General features: G+C 34.4%; 2 protein-coding genes across 2 annotated transcripts; both read left to right on the forward strand.

Moving 5' to 3' along the window:
• Window positions 1–16,178: 16,178 nt before the first annotated feature.
• Window positions 16,179–17,012, forward strand: LOC120157746. Its single transcript, XM_039168785.1, has 2 exons — window positions 16,179–16,242; window positions 16,362–17,012. Exons 1-2 carry the CDS (start codon window positions 16,192–16,194, stop codon window positions 17,010–17,012), a joined length of 702 nt encoding a protein of 233 aa, XP_039024716.1. The 5' UTR covers window positions 16,179–16,191.
• A 1,780-nt stretch (window positions 17,013–18,792) lies between these two features.
• On the forward strand, window positions 18,793–22,052 carry LOC120157747. Its single transcript, XM_039168786.1, has 4 exons — window positions 18,793–20,124; window positions 20,350–20,532; window positions 20,616–21,314; window positions 21,414–22,052. Exons 1-4 carry the CDS (start codon window positions 18,793–18,795, stop codon window positions 22,050–22,052), a joined length of 2,853 nt encoding a protein of 950 aa, XP_039024717.1.
• The last annotated feature ends 643 nt before the right edge of the window (window positions 22,053–22,695 follow it).

A 22,695-nucleotide genomic window follows, 5' to 3' on the forward strand; every position in this document is an offset into this window, starting at 1 on the left:
ATACACCCCTAAAGGAAAAATGAAATTTTGGTTCATTAAATTAGCTTAAGTTATTAACATCAAGTTTAAGGCTTAGGCTTCTGATAATTGTTTTAAAAATTATATTTATGTAGATATATAGCCTAAACAAGTTCCAGAACAATCAAAGAATTAGGATTGAATCAAAGCAAGGCTAAGGTGTGTGTACATTATTTAGTATATGATGTTCAATGGAAAATAAGACTTGTGATAAATCTATTTCTAATAGTAAAATGCATAAATTCATAGAAGTATATGTTTGTTATGATATATATGTTATTGATATGAATATGGTAAGAAAAAGGGATTAATGGTGATGTAAGAATAATAATAAGAATAATGAAAGATATGTATATGAGAAGACATAAGAGTAAGATATAAGCAATGTAACAAGAAGTGTGAAATGACAGTTGATATAAGCTATGCTAAAGTGATTTATGTGACTATATGTATTGATGTGTTTTGTATGTACTGTAAGATTATATGTTTATGTGATAACATGAGAATAAGAGATAAGTCATGTGGTATTAACATAAGAAATTATATGAATGTAAGAGATCATATGAACAAGAGATAAGAGAGATAAAGGATAATACTATAGGAGTATGATAAAAACATAAATGATGACATGTATGTGTGTATGTATGTAATGGATATATGAAAAAGTATAAGAGTTACATGATTTATGTGAAATGTCATGATAGGTGATAAAAACTGTGAGCCTATAAGAATAAGATACGAATCAAATGATATGAGTTATATGGGAAAATATATGTGAACAGGATATGATATATATGTTTATGTGAAACCATGCAAAGTGATACGAGCTATGTGACATATGAATATGAAATCATATGAAAAGTGACATGAATTACATGAAAGTAAACTACGTGATTATATGCACATGTGATACATGTTATATGATATGAGTAGATGTTTACACATACATGTGGTATGTGATAGAATAAAAGAAATATGTGATTATAAGAGCGAGGATATGAATTGTTATAAATGATAATGCCCATGTTATGTAATATGAGAGCTAATGGTATAGTTGGCGTGCCAAGAGTCGAGGGTTTACCTATGTTCTACGGAACATATTGACAGAATTACCTATGTCTTTCGGGACATATGGACAGTATACCTATGTTCTACAGAACATATGGACAGAATTACCTATGTCTTTCGGGACATATGAACAGTATACCTATGTTCTACGGAACATATGGACAGAATTACCTATGTCTTTCAGGACATATGGACAGTATACCTATGTTCTATAGAACATATGGATATAATTACCTATGTCTTTCGGGACATATGGATAGTATACCTATGTTCTAAGGAACATATGGACATTTTACCTAGGTTCTTCGGGACCTATGGACAGTTGCCGAGGTTCTTTATGACCTCTGGATAGGTTCTTCGGGACATTTATATGAGCTGTAGTGACAGCATAGTGGTGCACAGCCTCAATGTACTCACATACCTTAAGTTCTCAAAAGTATACATGGGCTAATACAAAGGCTTTAAGAGAGTAAAAAATTAATTGGTATGACACTATGTGTGTTCTGTTGTGAAATGATATATGTGATCCATGATGTGTATAGAAATGTTTAGTATATGCTTATATGATAAAAAGAAATTAGTGATAGTAATATAAATACTGATAAGCATGTTAATGATATATGTATATGTGTGAATTGATTATATGAAAGGATACATGATAGACAAAAATGATAAGTACAAGATCATATGATAAATGAGTTAATGATTATGATAGAAATCATGATAATGATGGTATATTTGTATGTATATATTTTGTTATATAAAATGTTTATGGTTCCATTATATGTTTATATGCTCACTAAGTCATCGACTTAACGTGTGATTGTTTCACACGTAGGTTTCGAGAAGAGGAAGATTGATAAAAGTTATGCAAGACAGGTCAGTTCCTCCTTTCCAAAGATCAGATCAGAAAAGAAATGTATAGTATGTATTTTGTAATAAGAATAGTGGTTGGCATGTAAATAAAGATTTGAATTAGATATGTTTTAATCAGTTTTGTAATGTTTTAAATATGTATATGTACATGGTAATTTTATAAAAACAAAAACTTGGATTTTTATGAATTTATACGTATTTTGCTGAAACTGTAGCAGTGCATCGATACACAATTTATATTCGAAAATTTTCAATATTCATGGTATTGTTCACAGTACTGTTCACGGCACTGTTCATTACTGTTCACGATACTGCTCGTACCATATAGTACTGTTCATAAATACATTTTTGATTTGAATTTTTATACTGAAACATAATTTAATAGAATATTGTGGTATTTTCTTAAAATGGGTTCAAATGTTTTGATATTTTGTAAGAATATCATTTGTAAAAGTTAATATGACATCTCGGACTCGTATTCGGGTCAGGTACGGGTTGGGGTATTATAGCTGTTGAGCTCGGTGGCGACGGCGGTGCTTGATTTGGGTTTGGGATTTCACGGGGGAGGGTTTAGTGTATGATTCATGAACGTGAAAAGAGGTTAATATTTCAGTAACCCGAAAAATTTGGTAAAATTCAAGGTTTAGCCCCTAAAATCCCTAAAAGTTCAAATCTAGGTTGCAAGGTTCTGAAACTTTCAATTTAATCACTACTTTCATTAAATGTGGGGTGTTACAATTCCTCATTTGACTTTTTTAGAAAGAAAATAAAAAATTCTAAAGGTAAATATTGTAGTTGAATATATTTTTTTCAGATCGAATAAAAAAAATATGTATAGTTATATTTTTAAAAAAGGGAGATGAAGAGTTACTTGAGAGGGAATATGAACCGAAAGGTCGGTTCATCTTCGCGATTGTTAGATCGAGGGAAAGTCGAAACGTCGAGGGGTTCTTTTTGGTACTTATGCATGTTGTTTGGTGATTTTATCCCCAGATCTGGGTCTATGGGAGTAGATCAGAGTGTATAAGGTAGTTTGGGGTTGGTTTAAGAACTCCGACCACTATGTGCGGTGGCCGAAAGAGTTAATGACATGGTTTTGGCTCTCAGTTGAGAGAGAGAAGAGAGAGTTTTCATAATTTTTTTGGGTTTTAAGTTGAAAATGAAAAAAAAGAAAGTGTGTTCTATAGGGAAAATTTAGGGTAAAATCACGCTTAGGTCCCCCTAGTTTCAGTGTGTTTTTGCACTTTGGCCACCTGCAATGACCAAATATGTTATTTATTCTTTTTGTACTCATGCTATGTGTTGATTGGTATATTCACGCTTAGGTTTATGCCTACATTTTTAGGTTTATACCTCTATGTTCTTTAATATTTTGCACTAAGCAATGAATCAATCTTCCTCAGATAATTTTTTTCGACCTAGTTTACATCGTCACCAACTGTCTCACCTCTAGGTCACCTCCTTTTACTATAGTTGCGTCCTAAGTCATATCTTCATTAAGGAGAACATAGACTACTCGATAGATATTATTTTCCCTCAAGAAAATTAGATTGATAAATTATCTCTTAGAAGGGTTATTTTCCAGATCATCAACAATGAGTGCGTTCTTCTCAGAAATACACAGGCAGCTTTAGCACCTGCAACACCTCGAGCAGTTCATCCGCCAAATGCTCCAACACCTCAAGGAGAAGTCTCTTTGGCTTAGCTTTCAGAGATGATTACTCAAATAGAGGGTCATATTATGTGTCGTTTTGATACAGTTGAGAAGCGTCTTGACATCTTGGAGTATCCGGTTCAACTCCTTCAGGATAATGACGAGGACGATGCATCGGAGGCTTAGATTTATTTTATGGCTTGTTTTATATTGTTTTGGACTTTTTTAGACTATTTTTATTTTGTTGTGGCTATGTCACTTTGGAAATTTGTATTATTTTTAGTTTTATTTTGTTGTGCCTATGCCACTTTGGATTATTTTGGATTGAATTTGTTGGAATATTTATTGCTTATATTTATGGTCCTTGAAATACTATTTTGAAAATTGTTCAACTTTATATGCATTCAGCTTGAATTCGATTGAAATTTGATTTCTTACTAATAATTTTTTTTATTTTAATTATATACAAATTTTCATGTGTTATTTGACTAAAAAAAGTGACCAAAAAAGAAAGATGAACAACACGAGATCAATGCTTAGATACTAGTAATCATTCATCATTTTTATTTTTATTTTTTATCATTTCATAAATGATGACAAATTAACCAAAGTTCAATTAGGATAAGATAAACACCAAGTCGCATATACATTTAGGGTATCAATACGCAGACAATATCGATAGGGGTGTACAAACTTTAAAATCCAAGAATCATAGATGTAATTCCATAGTTTATCCAGTATAGAAGTATAGTGTCGATACAGTTTAGGTATTGATACATTGGATGTAACCCGTAATCTAGTTTTATATGTCAGTATCGATACTGGTGGTGTACCGGTACAACTTAGCTTCTATTGGGTCTTAAGAGGTTTTTTAGTTTAGTTGTTAATCAAGTTTACGGAGCCAACACATATTCTTATGAAGAATTTATTGATCCACTTCTGGAATCAACAAAAAATCATAAGACATATAATCATACTAAAAATATGTGTCATGCTTTGACAAATCTAATATATCACCATTATTCTCCATTATTCAGCATTAAATAAACTATATTGAAAATCCATAACTTCTTAATCATATACATCCAGTTTACGCAAATTAAAAAGATCAACTTCATTGTGTTTACTTGCGATAAGTTTTGCTAAAATTTTCTATTGTTCAACTCTCATCTGTTACGTGTACACAATAATTTATAATGTCATTCAATATCACACAATAGTTAAACAAAACTACATGATATACTTTACTGTGAAACTAATCTTCGACCAATCGTCTTTGCTATTGGCTTCTATATACTTCAATATGTACATGTCACAATCATCTCTGAATCCAAAATGAAATAAAATAATTTATTACAAAGAAATACATAGTCCAAAAAATAGTAACTTTAATTTTAAATGTAAATAACGTACGAATTTGACTGCTTTAGTAATCCAAGAAAATTGATTGAAAATTTGAATATTTTCAAATAATCTACCCAAATGAGCATGACTCTCATAGATATGCGGAGCTTCACTTAACTGTTACAATAAGTCAAAATTTATAAATTTATATTTGAAAACCACACAAATTTTATTAGTTTGCATAAATAACTTACAATATTTTCTGCAATATTTTTACAGACTTCATTGACACCAAGAGAGTACAAAACAAAAGTATGTACCTCCACAACATCAACAACTAATAAAAACCAATGACGACCAACTTCATCATATAAAGGCACATATACCTGCAAAATCATGTGAGGTAAAAAAACAGTCAATATACAAGCAAATAACAAATTTTAAATATAATATACATGTTCAACATGACTACTATCAATAGGAATAAAGTCATCTATCCAGCAGGTATGAAATTTGAAAAGGGTAATATTTTGTTCCGTCTTCTGAGCGTGTGTGACATATTCAGTAAGGATACTCTGAGACAAGCATTAAATATAAGATTCAAGAAATCATAAACTTTAAATTATCTGATATTTATTCCATAAATTAATTTTTACCTGAAATGACAGAGGAAGATATAACTTTTTTCGCGTAGGCATTTCTCTCAAGTGCAAATCGTACACATACATATCAATAAACTAATAAATATATGAAAAAATACAAACAATTGAATTAAAAATAGACAAAATAATGAATATTGATCATTTATAATAACAATAAAAAATTTAAATTGTAATACCCAATCAGATAACCATTTTTCTGGAAAAACAGTACGAACATTGCCGATGTCCTAATGATTACTCTTGGTAATGTAAACAATGTTGAATGTATGCTTCCAAGTAGCAACATTCATACAAATTCAACGTTCTTTAGGCATTAAAAACTCCAAATATTGCATGTACGCATCACTTATCGTTGCGGTTTTTTTGGATCGTTCTGTTGACAAATCACATGGCTTATATATATACTGCATGAAAGACATAACTCTTACAAACATTTTTACAACATTAAACTCAAACTTTAACATGAAATATATAAAAAAAATAATGATTTATACATACATTGGAATTCACTTTAGATGTTCTAGCTTTTTTTTCCCGATGCCACATCTTTCGACTTCGGATCATTAGTAAAATCTAACTGTGCGGTCAAACACCTCAGACTTTTTCTCTGTTGAGACCCATTCATCTTTGACAAATCCCTAGGATCTTTAGACATTTTAGAACCAACTTTTTTAACCATTGAAGTTTCCTTCAACGTAACTAATTGACTAGGAAATCGTTTGGGACTAAATTGAAAGATAAAAACCTCCACCGGAATTTTTGGAAAACCTTCACAATCAATCTTATTGTTGTCTTCAGAGTTAACATCAAGTTTCCTTTTTCCACTACGATCTAACGAGGGAGAAGGATAATCAAAATCACAATTAATAAAATGGGACATACTTGGTTTTTTGTAAAATACTCTCGGTTTGATCCTTCAATGATGCAACACTTAAACATTTTTCCATGTCTAATTTATTTTTAACTCTCATTTTTCAATGGAACGCTATGCTCGTCACTTCTGATATATTATTTAAATCATCCTCCTTTAATGATTGACTATGCATACCTTCTCCTTTTACTGAATCACCATCATGTATTCAAATTTTAACATTACTCGGTGTTAATATGCTCACTTAATTTCCCAAATTGGCCATTTAGTATTTCAAATTATCCTTTTAAATTTTCAAACTGGTCATGCATTGTAGTAAATTCCTTTTCAATTTTTTGCACCAAATGAATGAGTGTCTCGAACTTGTGATCACTCAGACAACAAATTATAATATTTTCCTCATGAACAACTTTAGTTTTTTCCTTTATGTATATAAAACACATAAAATTAAAATAATAAACTTAAAAAAATACACCATAAAACAAATGCATCTGTAATATTAAAAATTCAGTTACTTATAATGAATGTACCTCATTCTTGGTCTTCTCCGAACTCATGTCGATACGACGCTTACACTCTATTATCTTAACTTGTTTTGAGGTGCTAAGTTTAGATTCATCATCTACAATTACAAAATAAATTTTAAACTGAATCATGTGAATCATATGTACTGTACCGATACACTGCCTGAGTGTATCGGTTCACAACGTTTAATTTAAAAAAATAACTCACAATTAAGGTACTGATACTCTGTCGCCCGACACAAATTACAAATGGGAATCAGGAATTGGATTGAAATAAATTGGTTTCAATGAGAAAATTAAGGATCAACAGTTTAAATTGGGGTTCTAAAAAAGGAATTTTAGAAATCAATTAAGGAATTTGGGTTTTGCAATTGGAATAATTTTAAAATTAGGGTTAGGGTTAAGGTTTAGGAAATATGAGATTGGGGAAAAATAATTAGAGGGGGAAGTCTCACGCTGGCGACCACAGCCACTGCTAGTGAAGGCGCTAATAGTCAATCAACCACCTCTCTCCTGTGACAGCTTAGACGAAAACCAAAATTTGAATCAAAATAAAAGTAATCTAGCTTACCTTAACGGGTTGTTTGCGCAAACAATGGTGACAATAACAATTCAATCGAAGGAAGAAGACGAAATAGACGGCAGCAACGGCGGCGACAACGTTGTGGGCGGCGAAGAAGAGAAAATCAAAGCTTATTTTTATTTTTTTAAAAAAGGTCCAGCTCAGTTGGTAAAGTTCAAGGCTCTTAACCTTGTGGTCGTGGGATCGAGTCCCACGGTGGGCAATTCATAATTCTGACTGCCGGAGGTCTCCCACGGAAGCTGCTTTCGACCTGGCGTTGGGGGCAGCCTACTATCCTACCTCTCTCTTACCCCATTACATATGGGAACAGGGTCAGCTAATTTTTTTATTTGAACTAATTATAAAAATAAATATTAAATAAATTAAATTAAAATTATGATTTGTTTAAAATTACGATTACATTTTTAACTAAAATACAATTATATGTTGAGTATCTTATATTTTGGTGATTTTCTCGATATATCACCGTTGAACAGTATATTTCCCGATCAGGCACCATTCAGACTATATTTTCCGATCTAACACCCTTTGCAGAAAGGCGTACCCCCTACAGCGTACTTTACGCTGATTTGGTGCCACGTGGGGTAAAGCGCAACCCCTGAAGTGCGCCTTATGCTGACATGGTATACACGTGTGTAAAGCGTGGCCCTTGGAGCTCGCCTTAGGCCACTTAGGAGTATAGCGCAAGGCAGGGGTCGCGCCTTACCTTTAACACAATTATATTAGGCGCGGAACAGGGGTCGCGTCTTAGCTTTATCTGATATAATTATAAAAGGCGCGGTGCAGGTAACGCGTCTTGTAGCTTTTCCCGGCTATAAATACCCTTTCTCCCGGTAACTCCTCACATCTCCTCTCGATTAGAAAAAAATTAATACAACAATCTGACAATCTTCTCATATTTAATTCAGAAGTTCGTACGATTTTACTTTATAAGGTAATTTAGTGATAAATTTTTTTATTATACTTATTGTTTATTATGATTATTTGAAAAAATATTATACTAATCGTTGTCAATTAATTTCTGTGTTTGTAAAATTAGAAAGTGGGAGTATACGTCGAAATAGTTTTGTGGTACAGGTAATAATATAAAATTATATTATTTAAATTATTTACGTTTATGTGTAAAAAATTATTGTGTTATATTTTCGTTCATATATTATTTATTTAATCAGCTTTGTTTCAGTTGTTTTTTTCGTAGATATAATATTGCCGCACTTTTAAACTCAAAGAATGGCGCGACTTTCAGCTATTGTTTATTATGATGGTGAAATTCGAGAAGATGAAACCAGCATTGTTTTCGTATCAAATGAGCGTGTTAAAATATCATTGAAAATAAACATAACTCTTGAGGAACTAATAACGAAGATTTCGAGGAAGATTCATGTTGAAAGTAGTAGAAGAATGTCGTCGTTGCAGTACATATTTCCAACATCATTGTTTCCATTAACTTATACAACGTTCGAACTTTTGAACAATGATGATGTTGAAATGATGGATGAAGCTCAAAGTAATTATTCAGACACCGATATTGAGATGTATGCAAATTTTATTCAAGTGCGTGCTGTTCGGGGTCAATCATTAAGCTCCCACTATGGGCTGGCTGAACAAGTTGATCAAGTTAACAGCCCGACGATAGTAATGTGTAATGATTTTAATGCCATAATGGGGAGACATTCATCCGCAACTCCTTACGATATGTACCGAGGTGGGTCGACGAACAATCTGTATGGAAACATCGCGTCCAGTTCAAGGAGAAGGTATTCATCTGTAAATCTCTTTGACCTTAATATGGAGATGCCATCGACGCAACAATCTGTGCAGTTTCCATTTGACACGATGGCTTCAGCTCAATGGGGAGGCATTCGACTGCGAGCTTTTTCGATCTGAATGTCGATATGCCTTCCAGTTCAAGGGGAAGGCGTCCAAGTAGTAGGTTCTTCGACCTAAATATGGAGAGCATAGAGGAACCATCATCTCCACTAGAAGAACCGCTTCGTGAGCCTGGTGCGGATGGTGCTGAGACTGGACTATTCATTCATCAGAATCACCGCAATTCAACTCCATTGATGATGATGATGTGGATGAAGTTCCAGCAAATGTGGCACAAACTGACCCTCCAGCACACATGTATGAAGCTGATTATGGTGCAATGTATAGGCCAGAATTTGCGGATCGGTGACTATGGATATTACTCATCAATAAATAATGGTGATTTATATTTAGGCATGGAGTTTTCAAGCAAAGAAGAAGCGATGATGGCTATAAAAAATTACAATATCCGTAATTCTATCCAATCGAGAGTCGAGCGCTCCACGACATAAAAATATGTATGCTACTGTGCCTGACACGAAAACAGATGCAATTGGATGGTTCGCGTATCGAAGAGGAAGAGGAAAAACAACAGATGGGAACTAACAGTATACAACGGTCCTCACACATGTGCTAGAGGGGTCAACCAAGATCATCCCAACTTGGACTCTGAAGTGATATGGCAAGCCATCATGCCCATGGTAAATGTAAGCTCTCATATAGTTGTTGTTGTGTTGATTTCAGCTATACAATCGCAGTATGGGTACACTGTCTCCTATAAAAAAACTATGTTGGCAAAACAAAATGTAATTGTCAAACTTCATGGTGAATGGGATGCATCTTACAACGAACTTTCAGGCTGGTTTAGGCTGGTGCGGAGGTTGAATCTTGGAATAATTGTGGACTTTGAAACCTCCTATGCATACCATAATGATAGAGTTCTCCGCGATCGATGCCAATTCTACTGGGTTTTTTGGACTTACCCACAGTGCGTTAATGTTGTCAAATATTGCAAGCTTGTGGTCCAGATCGACATGACTTTCTTGTATGGAAAATACAAGCAAGTTTTATTATTGACAGTTGTCCAAGATGGCAATCGCAACATTCTTCCAGTTGTTTTTGCTCTTGTCGAAGGAGAAGATACAGATTCTTGGGCTTTTTTCCTCCAAAATTTACGTGCACATGTTATCACGGGGGAAAAAATATGTGTCATTTCAGATCGCGGAGCTGGGATAAAAGCAGCAATGGAGTCTTTGGGTCCAATGTGGCAACCATCCTTTGTCCAACATAGGTATTGTCTCCGACACATTGCTGCGAACTACCATGGAATATACAAGAAGAATGATGAGCGTCAATTACTTATCCGCATAGGTAAGTGAAACTAATGTAGTTTGTTTTCTTTCGATCCTTTTGATCAGGTTAATAAGTTATACATTTTTTATCAGGTTATGAACTACTTCCTCGAATCTTTGAATCAATGCTTCAAGATTTGCAGGCGAAGAATGAGGAATGATACGATTACATCAGCCTCATCGATAAAGAAATGTGGACGAATGCATATGATGGTGGATATCGATATGGACACATGACGACCAACTTGGCAGAGGCAATTAATTCAACCTTAAAGGGTGCACGTCACTTACCTATAGCGGCTTTGGTAAAGACTACATATTTTCGTTTGGGGGTGCTTTTTGCGAAGCTCGGGGGACAAGCTCAAACCTGGATGCAATGCGGTCATGTCTATCACCATATATTAGTTGCAGATCTACAGAAAAAAATTATTGCATCAAATAGGATGTATGTAACAAGTTTCTCTAGAAGGCATGAAATGTTTCGTGTCTCAAAGTTGCCGCGACTTCTTCAAGGGATTGAAGCTGTGTCGTTAAGAGTAAATCTAAGGGATAGAATGTGCGACTGCGGGTTTTTTCAAGCTCTGAAATATCCATGCTCTCACGTGATAGAAGCTTGCTCGCATACACGTCAAGACTATAACCATTTTGTGGATCACGTATACCTATTATCTGAAGTTTTTAAGGTATATGAATTTGAGTCCCCCCCATAGGTAATGACAAAGGTCCTGATGAGGTTCAAGATTGGCTTTCAATTGTACCAAATCTGAGTTTATTGAGGGAGCGTGGTCGTCCAAAATCCAATCGAATTCATTGCGATATGGATATTCGAGAAAGATCTAGACAAGACAGAAGATGTGGGCATTGTAGAAACCCAGGACACGCTTGAAAAATATGTCCACTTCTGTTGTCATCAAGTAACAATTGATGAGGAAATGATGTAGTTATTTATCAATTAATAATTATTGTACTTTAATTTGCATTTACTTCAAGTTAATGTTATTCGATAACCGCTGATGAAGATTAAAAAATGATACAATTATACGAGATTGGACGTTGGCGTTATATTAACGAATAACTTATATTAACGATACAATAAGTATTAAATGGTAAATGATAACCAAATTACAATAACTAATATTAAATAGTAATAAACAAAATTAAGCAAAATAAATTAACAAAAAGTCCAACAAATTTAACAAAATAAATTAAAATAAATCCAACCATATTAACGAATTAAAGTAAGTATTAAATGATAAATAATAAAATAAATTACAATAAAAAAGTCCAATAAAAAACTACAATAAAAAGTACTAAATACAAATATAATAAAAAAACAAAATCTATCGATGTTTGCGACGTGAATGTGTTCCACAAGGCGGTGGTTGTCGGTCTCGAGGAGGATTTCTTTGTATCACTGGTTGTGACTCCTCGCTGTCATCATCACCACCATCATCATCATCGTCTTCGTCGTCGTCGCCCTGAGCAACTAAATTTTATTGATGAGGAGCTGATGACGATGAAGCACCTCCATAGAATAAGGACCCTGGAGGTGTATGACTGACTATCCCACCGGCCTGTGAAAACTGGGAAAACTGGGAAAACTAATAAAACCCAGACATCGCTGAGTGTGAAAACTGTACAGGAGATGTTTGTGTTGTGGCCATGGGTGATGAGGCTGAACCCGCCAAATATCCAGTATATGAACCCGAAGTCGGATATGCAAATATAGACTCATAATAGCCTCCAAAATGGGTCATAAAACTCTGTGAAGGTGGCGGCGGCGGGGTCATAAAACCAGGTGAAGGCGGCGGTGGCAGTATCTGGTAATGGAAAGGCGATGACGACATCATATATGGCTAAGGTATGTAAGTCGCTGCAGACGATGGCTGCTGTGAAGGTCCTGCTGGTGCGGCTGAGGATGAATCGGAAGAACATGATCTCCGTCCACGAGTCGGGGGACGATGGTACTGTGTCGGTGAACGTCTCTGTCATCGTCGTGGAAAGGTCTGCCCTCGTGTATCCTCGGGAAACAGAAACTGTTTCTCGTTTCTGTTGAACCACTAATAATAATCATCACCAACCGTCAAGTCATCAACATAAATGGGCTCTCTACGGGAAAGACACCGATATCGATCCTCCCACAACACGACCCACTCATGATGCCTCACCAGCCAATTTGTATCGGTATTGCCGTGTCTATCTGTGCTATACAACTCGTCCATATTGCGTGGTGCTTCCGGAATTGGTTGAAAACAACCAAATTGTCGGAGCACACGATCAGTGGAGTGCCACTCGACGGTCGCATAACAGATCAAAGGGACCATCGCCATCCAAACATCTGATGGTCCCCTCAACTCAAGTGGGATCACCGTCCTCACATCATCATTAGAATATGGCACCCATTCAAACTAAAATAAATATATATAATTTTTATCAAAATAATAATCTAATTATATAACTATAATCTAAAATCGGTTTTTAAACATTACAATTCATACCTATGTGTCAGCCTTCTGATCGATTAGCACCCTAATTTTTTCTAAATCATCAGGTAGCTCTTGATGATTTTTCCTGTCAGTAGACCACATATTCAAGGGAAAAAATATTATACATTGTATAAAATGATTAATATACGAAATCAGTTTTATAATTACCTCAAGAGTAGCGGAAATATGAATGGATTCTTCACAACGGGACATAAAAAGGGCAATCGATATCATGCCCAAGACTGCAGCAGCAGGAGACATCCGCTGATAGCATTACGCCTGTAGTCAGTGGCTCGACACATCTCCCTTTACAGGAAAGCCAAAACTGTCGAGCCCCAACTGAGTGATCTGACCAGACGAAAGTTAAAACTTTATGGGACACGTCTTAGATTATCCGCTGATAGCATTACGCCTGCAGTCAGTGGCTCGACACATCTCCCTATATGGTATCCGACCACCCTTAAAACTTTCTGGGACACGTCCTAGATTATCCCGAAACAAAGCAGTCCAGGAACCCTGCGCGATCCCCGATATCACATCTCCATCCACTGGAAGCCCCAGGTATATAGAAACATCCTCAAGTGTAATCGTGCACTCTCCGCATGGAAGATGGAATGTGTGGGTCTCCAGCCTCCACCGCTCTACTAAGACAGAAATAAGGTCTGGTTCTATCTTACAGTGACCCTGATATCTACCTATGTAACCGAATCCAGCCTCTACTAAATACGGCAAGACACGGCTAGGTATCACTAACTTAATGTTCCTAATAAAATGATCTAATATATGCCCCTTCTCCTAAAATTAAATAATTAAAAAAATTAATTCTTAATCTAATAATCATGCATTAAATAAACAAATTATTACTAATAATTTTAATTAAATTAAAACGTTAAAATGTTACCGTATCAGCAAAGTGTCGAGATATATGATTTCCATCCAAGCGAAGTAGATCGTCTTCCATTTTTTATATCTGCAAAAAAAATAATTAAGTAAAATATTAAATAAATTAAATACAAAATATTAAAAATATAATAAAATATACCTTAGATAGAGATTATAAGAGTATTTGAGAGAATTTGAGAGAATTTGGTGTGATGAAAGTGATTGAGTATGGGGGTATTTATAGGAAGGGATTGGGTGGGTAATTATAGCTAAGGCGCGCCGCAGGGGCACGCCGCATGGCAGATTTTGGGGTAAGGCGCGGCCTCTGCACCGCGCTATACCTCCTTTACACACGTGTATACCATATCAGCATAAGGCGCGCTTCAGGGGGCGCGCCTTACCCCACGTGACACCAAATCAGGGTAAAGCGCGTTGTAGAGAGCACGCCTTTTTGCAAAGGGTGTTAGATAAGGAAATATAGTCTGAACGGTGTCTGATCGGAAAATATACTGTTCAACGGTGATATATCGAGAAAATCGCCTTATATTTTTAACATTTTTACAATTTAATTTATTAGTGCTCATTGTTATTGGCGCTCTTCGAGTACACAAGAATCATCCTTAAAAATATAGATAATTTTAGAAACCAAATATTTCATTACAAAATTAAGCATTATTCACATTTATGTATGCGTCTCTCAAAAATTATATTCTTAAAACTATTTGTTTAAATTTTATATCACTTAATATTGTGACACCATCTTAATTTAAAATATATATATAAAAATAAAAATATATGTAATATTTATAATAACAATTCATGTTTATTTATACTTATAAATAAATATAATTAAAAAGTATTAATATTTTAAATTGTAAAAATTAATTTTACTATATAATTATTTTTAATTAATGTAATTAATTTTAAAATTATAAAAGTATTTAAATTTAAATTAAATTTATTTAAAGAAGATAAATCGTTTAGAATTTATCTAGTATTCTAGTTATATTTAAAAGGTTATATATCTATACAAATTTGTATATATACTTTCATATGTTGGTATGTTATCTGTACTATCTTTCCCTATCATAGTATTTTATATATATTTTAATTATTTTTACAATATATTTAAATAATTACAGTATATTAAAATTATTATATCTAATTAATTGGGATTGGTCTAAACTCTAAATGTCGACTTTTGGTTGTTAGACTCTTCCCCCTCGAAAGGGACATATATTTGTTGTCTAAATGGCGATTAATCATTTGTAGTCTGAGGACCCTACAATTTATTCTTTTCTTTTATTCGCTTTTTTTGTGGAGAGAAAATTAAAATATTCTAATGTTAAAGTCAATTTTTTTGAATTTAAATTTTGATGAAGGGTGATGCAAGATTTTATATTAAGAGTATAAATTTAAGAAATTATATTAAAAGATACCTCAATAGAAAATATAAAAAAAATTATGATTTTAATAAAAAGATCATCATTAAAAGTATAAATTATATTTCAAAGATGTAACCATACAACATATCTTCGAACCATCTACGATTCTAATTAATAAAAAACATTAAATTTCTAAGGCAGGGAATATGTTCAACATGTGCATGGGCTCACATAATCACATGTGGGGTAGATGTATATTGTCATTTATTGAAGATGGGAGCTATCGTATCTTGGTTGTTTTATATTTAGTGACTGTAATTGTTGTAAATTCTATCTTTTGGAATATCGCTTTTCAAATCAAAAGCTTATACGTGCAAGAGAGAACAACAGGTTATATTTGTTCACGGATTAATGTACAACTTCAAAAGGTTTGTCCTATATTTTAAAGATTTTGAACCAAATAATAGACTAAAGATTATGTGTGGGTGTATTGATGAAAATATAAAAAGGTAGTTTCACTAAACATTTTACGCCAATTTTAGCTTTATGCTCCAATCTATGGTCCATGAATCAAATAAATAAATAAAGGGAAAGGCCACATGCAAACAGTATAAAGGCCGAAGAATCCATTGAAAGGCTTAGAAATTAACCCCCACCCATTTTCCCTCCCTTTGGCAATGGCTGATCAACGCACTTCGCTCACCTTCTCTTATTTCTACCAACACCAGGTAAAGTGGTAAACCATCTTTTTGATCTTGTTTAGCTTTGCCATTCTTTGAATCGCTACACCAAATTGCAGTACGGTTGAAGTAGGGTTTGGTTTCTGATATTCTCTTGTTTTCTGCAGGGAATGGAGGAGTTAAAGCAAACCCTAATGTTCACAACGGTGGAGCTGGAGACAACCCTAATGTCAGCCAAAGAGGAGATTGCAAGAAGAGAGTTAGAATTGGTTCATCTCAAGGATGTCCTGGTTCGGACATTGAAACAGAGAGATGAAGTTCAAGCTCAATGTCGGAAGCTGATGATGGAGAAATTCGTGCTTCACCAACAATTACAGCAGCAACTGCCGGAAACTGCTTCACCTTTTGGTGTTTCCCGTGAAGAACATGAATCGAAACCCGCGGCCGAAGCTGTTCTCTCCGCCGGCGAACCAACCATGGCTTCATCTCCGGGTTCCGACTCGATTTCGGCTCCGGTGACTGTACCATCACCGCTTCCCGAACATGCCTTGAAACTAGCAGCTAGCAGGCCACTTCCGGCGAAAGGAAAGCTGTTGCAGGCTGTTAAAGATGCGGGTCCTCTACTGCAGAACCTTCTTTTGGCCGGACCGCTTCCGCAATGGCAGCATCCTCCGCCACAGCTCACCTCCGTTGACATCCCGCCGCTGGCTATCTCTTCCAACAAGCTTAAGAAGAGGGGTCCAGAAAACTACGGAGACGATGATTATTCCCCTAAAACCAAGTACCAGAAGGTCGTCGATGCCGACTTCATCCATTAACTTTCGCACATGGATCGATCCGGTACGAGGAACAAGAATTAAAATATAAGCATCCGACCGTCTATCTAAAACATGCTTTAATAGGATGACCTTTTTCAATTCTTATACTAGAAAAAATGATTTGTTCGAATCCTAACCTCCAATGTTTGATGGAGACTTCCAATGTATTTTTTATGGTTGAGTTTCCTAATTTTGTAAATTAATGAAATCGCAAGCAAAGTTTCGAAAAAATATATATTTAATTATTTTTAATTAATTTAATCAAAACCAATTAAATGATATGAAATATAATTTAAATAATAACTCCCAATAAATTTCAAATTTAAGATTTAAAATTAAAATAAACATATTATATAAAACAAATTTACATAATTTGTGTATCAAATAGAACTCTAGATATAAAATTAATTTAGATATTTAAAAATAAGTGAAAATCATATTTTTTTTCAATATATATCAAATTTAATATCAAAGACAAATATCTTAGAAAAAAATATTAGAAATTGGAGTTGCATGATGAAAAATATGATTATATAAAAGCAAACACGCACTGATAGATCTTCATTGAGATTTTCTTTTTCCACTAAAACCGGGAACTAATCACATATCACTACCATTACTAATTCAAACTCAAACTTTGAAAAATTATACTACATTTTTATTTAAAATTAAAGCCTTTAAAGGTAATGGTTTGCTTCACATGGAGGGGTCAAGATCATTCCCTAGCTTAGACAATAATTTTTATTGAAATTAAATTTGTTATATATATAATTTTAAATCAATTTAAAAATGATCTTTATATCACTAATGGAAAAATTAGTTCATATTTTTCTTAATATCATCACCACCACTGTATGATTTATCGATCAACTAATCTAGATCAAATATTTTTATTACTTATATAAATAAGACAAGAAATATAATTATTTGATTATTAAAATATTTTTTTGATTATGTTAAGGTGATTACATAATAGTATATGTTCTAAATACTCTCAATCATTTAACAATAAAAGCTTAATCATCCTACTGCTATAGCTGGTACTCGAACATGTGACTTCTAAAAACAATAATGATTCTTTTAACTATTGAGGTAAGTTCGTGGTCATTAAATTATTAATTGAATACAAAATTAAAGATCTTTAATGATTTTGGTTGGTTTAGCCATAACCATGCAGGCCACATGCTGGTTAGCTTAAAGATTCACTTGTTTAGAGGTCCCACACGTTTTGTATAGTCTACAATGTTTCAGACTTCTAGATTGTCTTTTAGAGATAGTGATTTAATATCTTTTATATATTAGAGGTAATTATAATAAGATTTTTTATGTTATTTTTAAATTAGATCCTTAAAAGTAATAAAAATAATTTTTAATATACTTTGTATCATGCTGGATCACATGCGAATTTTCATAAAAAAATTCGCATCAAATACAAATGAAGGGATTTACTTTTTAGTTCCGGTTCAAATAGACCCTAAACTCAACCCGACTAATAAAGATCCATAATTATCTCTATTTTCATTTAAAATAATATTTGAATAGAGAAAGAATATATAACTTATTATGTTATTTAATCTCATATTTAAAGTATCTATTCACTAATCATTAATAAATTAAATAATAAAGATTTTATAATTTCATAGTAATATATTTCATGTTCCTCCTGTTACCATTAATAGATGATCATAAGCTTCTAGAATGTTAGGGGCCTCAATAATGGCTCAAGAAAGAGAAAGTTTTTAGAAGATTTGAGAATTTAGAAGTTGATGTCCTGTGTTTCATGGAAACTAGAGTAAGGAGAGTTAATTTTCCTAGTTTTGTTGAGGTACTGGTTACTGATTGGAACTTAGCAGATAATTATGAATTCTCTGATGGGGGTAGACTTTGGTTACTTTGGAAAAAGGCTCTATCTTTCTCTGTTCTTAAGATAAGTGATCAGGCTATTTCGATTGTTGGTAATGTGGCTGGTCATAGAATGGTTATTACTGCTGTATATGGCAGTAACAACAGTCTGGTTAGGAGAGGTCTTTGGGCTCATCTTAAGAGTTTGGAATCTGTTGTTGGTTCCTCTTCTTGGGTGATTGGGGGAGATTTCAACATCTTTGCAAATGCACATGAGAGTTCTGATTTTGGTGAGTTGGGTACTTACACTAATTCTGACATGGATGATTTTAAGGAGTGTTTGGTGGACTTGGAGCTTCAAGATCATCCCTACATTGGTCCTCTCTACACTTGGTCCAATAAGCAAGAAAATTCCTTCTTAGCTCGCAAGCTTGATAGAATTTTAATAAATTCTCAGTGGTTTTTTGAGTTTCCAGACTCTGTTGTGGAATTTAAAGCCCAGGGTGTTTCTGATCACTGCCCTGGTGTCATTTGGACTCAGAAAGGGGCTCAGGTTCATAAACCAAAGTCGTTCAAGTTCTTTAATTGCTGGACTGCTAATGAGAACTTCCTGAGGGTTGTTAAAGACTCTTGGCAAGAGGATTGTGGGGGCAATGCTATGCAGCTGCTTTTTAACAAGTTGAGGAGGCTTAAGCCAGTTTTAAAGGAATTGAACAGAAGCTATTATTCTGACATTTATGGCAGAGTTGCTGAAAAAAGGGCTGAGCTTGAATCTATTCAGCTTTTTAATCTTGTCCATGTGAATCAAAGGAGGCTGGAGGAGGAGAGCAAACTTAGAGATGATCTTGTAGCTCTTGAGGATGCTGAATCTGAATTTTATAAACAAAGAGCCAAGGTTCACTGGCTACAAGAAGGTGATATGAACACTCGGTTTTTCCATCAGAGAGTAGAAGTAAATAAGAAGAGGAACACTATTAAGATTATTAAAGATGATAGTGGGATTTATCATGAATCTTTTGAGAGTATGGCAGTTGTTCTTGAGGAATTTTTTAAGGATCTTATTGGAACTACTGACCCTAGTGTGCATGGATGTTCTGCTGAGTGGCTTAAATCTGTCTTGACTTATTCCCTTCCCCCTGGTGCTGCTGATGGTCTTACTTCTAAGATCACTAATGCTGAGATTAAAGATGCATTGTTTAGACAAGAAAACAATAAAAGTCCGGGTCCTGATGGTTACACCTCTTGGTTCTTCAAGGTTGCATGGGACATTGTATGTAATGATTTCTTGAAGGATGTATGGTAATTTTTTCAAACTTCAACCATCTTGCCTGCTTTCAATGCCACTGTCCTAGTCTTAGCTCCTAAATCCTTAAATGCATGCATGGCTAAGGATTTTTGGCCTATCTCATGTTGCTCTGTGTTTTACAAGACCATCACTAGAATTTTGGTTTCTAGATTAGCTTTATTTTTCCCTGACATGATATCCCTTAACCAGTCAGCATTTGTTAAGGGTAGAAACATAGCTGATAACACTTTGCTTGCCCAAGAAATTGTAAAGGGTTACTCTAGGAAGAATTTATCTCCTAGATGCACTATTAAAGTTGACTTGCATAAGGCTTTTGATTCAATTTGTTGGGATTTCTTGATGACTGTTTTGGAAGCTATGGGTTTACCTGAGGTTTTTTGTGGATGGATAAAAGCTTGCATCACTACTCCTCGCTATTCAATTTCTTTGAATGGGAGCTTGGTGGGGTTTTTAAGGGTGCAAAGGGGGTAAGGCAGGGGGATCCTCTATCCCCTTATCTCTTTGTTATCGTTATAAATGTTTTATCTACCCTTCTGGATGCTGCAGCAAAGAATGGGGTGTTCAGATTTCACCCTAAGTGCAAAAGAATTCCCCTCACTCATCTTTGTTTTGCTGATGATTTGTTATTGTTTTGCCATGGGTCTTTGGATGCTATATTAGGAGTAGTTAGTACGCTTGAAAAGTTTTATGAGATCTCAGGTCTTAAGTTGAATGCTTTAAAGTCTGAGTTGTTTGCTTGTGGAGTGGCTAGGGATGAGCTTGAAGTGATCCAGAGTGCTACTGGTCTCAAGTTAGGCCAGCTTCCTGTTAGATACCTTGGGATACCCTTGGTCACTCGAAAGCTCTCAAGTAAGGACTGTTCTGCCTTGCTTGTGAAAATCAAAGGTAGAATTGACAATTGGTCTAGTAGGAAACTCAGCTTTGGTGGTAGATTGCAGCTTGTGAAGTCTGTCATTTTCAGTATATTTGGTTACTGGTGCAGGCAAGTCATTCTGCCTAAAGGGGTTATGAGGGATATTGAGAAAATTTGCTTGAGGTTCTTTTGGAAGGGCAGTGATACTTCAGCAAGAGGGGCTAGAGTCAGCTGGAATCAGATTTGCACCCTTAAATCTGAGAGTGGTTTGGGCCTTAGGGAGCTGGCTGATTGGAGCAAGGCTTGTTGTTTCATGCTTATTAAAAATATTCTTGCTGGGGAGGGGTCCTTATGGATTGCCTGGGTAAAATCTTACTGTTTTAAATCAATACACTACTAGGAGGTTGATAGTAAAGCTCAATTCAGTTGGACTCTCCGCAAGCTGATCAAAATGAGAGAGGAAGCTAGAAGACTTTTCTGTTCTATGGCCAATCTGTCACTGATTAAGGGCAGTTGGATTTGGGAAAATATTAGACAAAGGAGAGAAAATGTTGATTGGCATCGGCTGATCTGGTTCCCAGCTCATGTCCCTAAATTCTCTGTGGTTGCTTGGATGGTGATGCTGGATAGACTGACAACAAAGGACAGACTTGGGCGTTTTGGTATTGTGACTGACAATCTATGTGGTCTGTGTGGGGCTAGTCAGGAAACTCGTAACCATCTGTTCCTGGAATGCTCCTATTCTTGTGAGGTTTGGCGCTCTATTATGAACTTTTGTGGTTTACATTACCAACTGCCGAGTTGCTGGGATGATGCTATACGCTGGATGGTCCTGAACTTTAAAGGTAAATCCCTCTTGATTTATATTCTCAAGTTAGCTTGGACTAGTTTTGTCTACTTTATCTGGGAGGAGCGAAATCACAGATGTTTTAGAGGAGTGACTCGCTCGACTGACTTAATTGTAAATAGAATTAGTGAGACTGTTAGAATCAAGCTTCATAGATGTCATATGAATAGGTCTGATGCTGTAAATAGTTAGTTGTGCCTCAATTGGGGGCTGATATTATAGTCATATTGTTCTTTGTAGCAGCCCTGCTGCTTTCTTTTGGATGAATAAAATTTTACTTATCCAAAAAAAAATAATATATTTCATGTTCCTTGCTTAGATAAATTTCGTGTAGTGTAAATAATATTGTTCAAATTTAAATCACTTAGGATGGAATATATCACATTTTATCATTGAGATACTCTTTGAATTTATGTATTATTTTTCTTAAAGTAATTATATAATATAACCTAAATGAAAGTAACCTATAATAATGTAACATAATTATTTCATACAATCATTTTTACATGAATATGATAAAAAATAAATTAAAAACTACAATCATAATATAAAATATAACATGATTGTAGTACACGTGTATTGAAATATGTATAATATATATAAATCATTTTCGTATCAAAATTTATATAATATAAAGCACTTTAAATAAAATTATAGTATAATAAAATCTTTCAACGTAGGGGATGTCTAAGGTACAACAGACTTAATATACGACTAAGAAAAGGTGTTACCAGAAATGTTAATATTTTTTTAACATTTTCTATAAAGCGATACCTAAAACATTAATTTTTTTACCGGAAATGTTAATATTGGGCGTTACCTAAAATGTTTAACA

Source organism: Hibiscus syriacus, unplaced genomic scaffold, assembly GCF_006381635.1.
Source record: "Hibiscus syriacus cultivar Baekdansim isolate YM2019G1 unplaced genomic scaffold, ASM638163v2 tig00111276_pilon, whole genome shotgun sequence".
Taxonomy (NCBI): Eukaryota; Viridiplantae; Streptophyta; class Magnoliopsida; order Malvales; family Malvaceae; genus Hibiscus; species Hibiscus syriacus.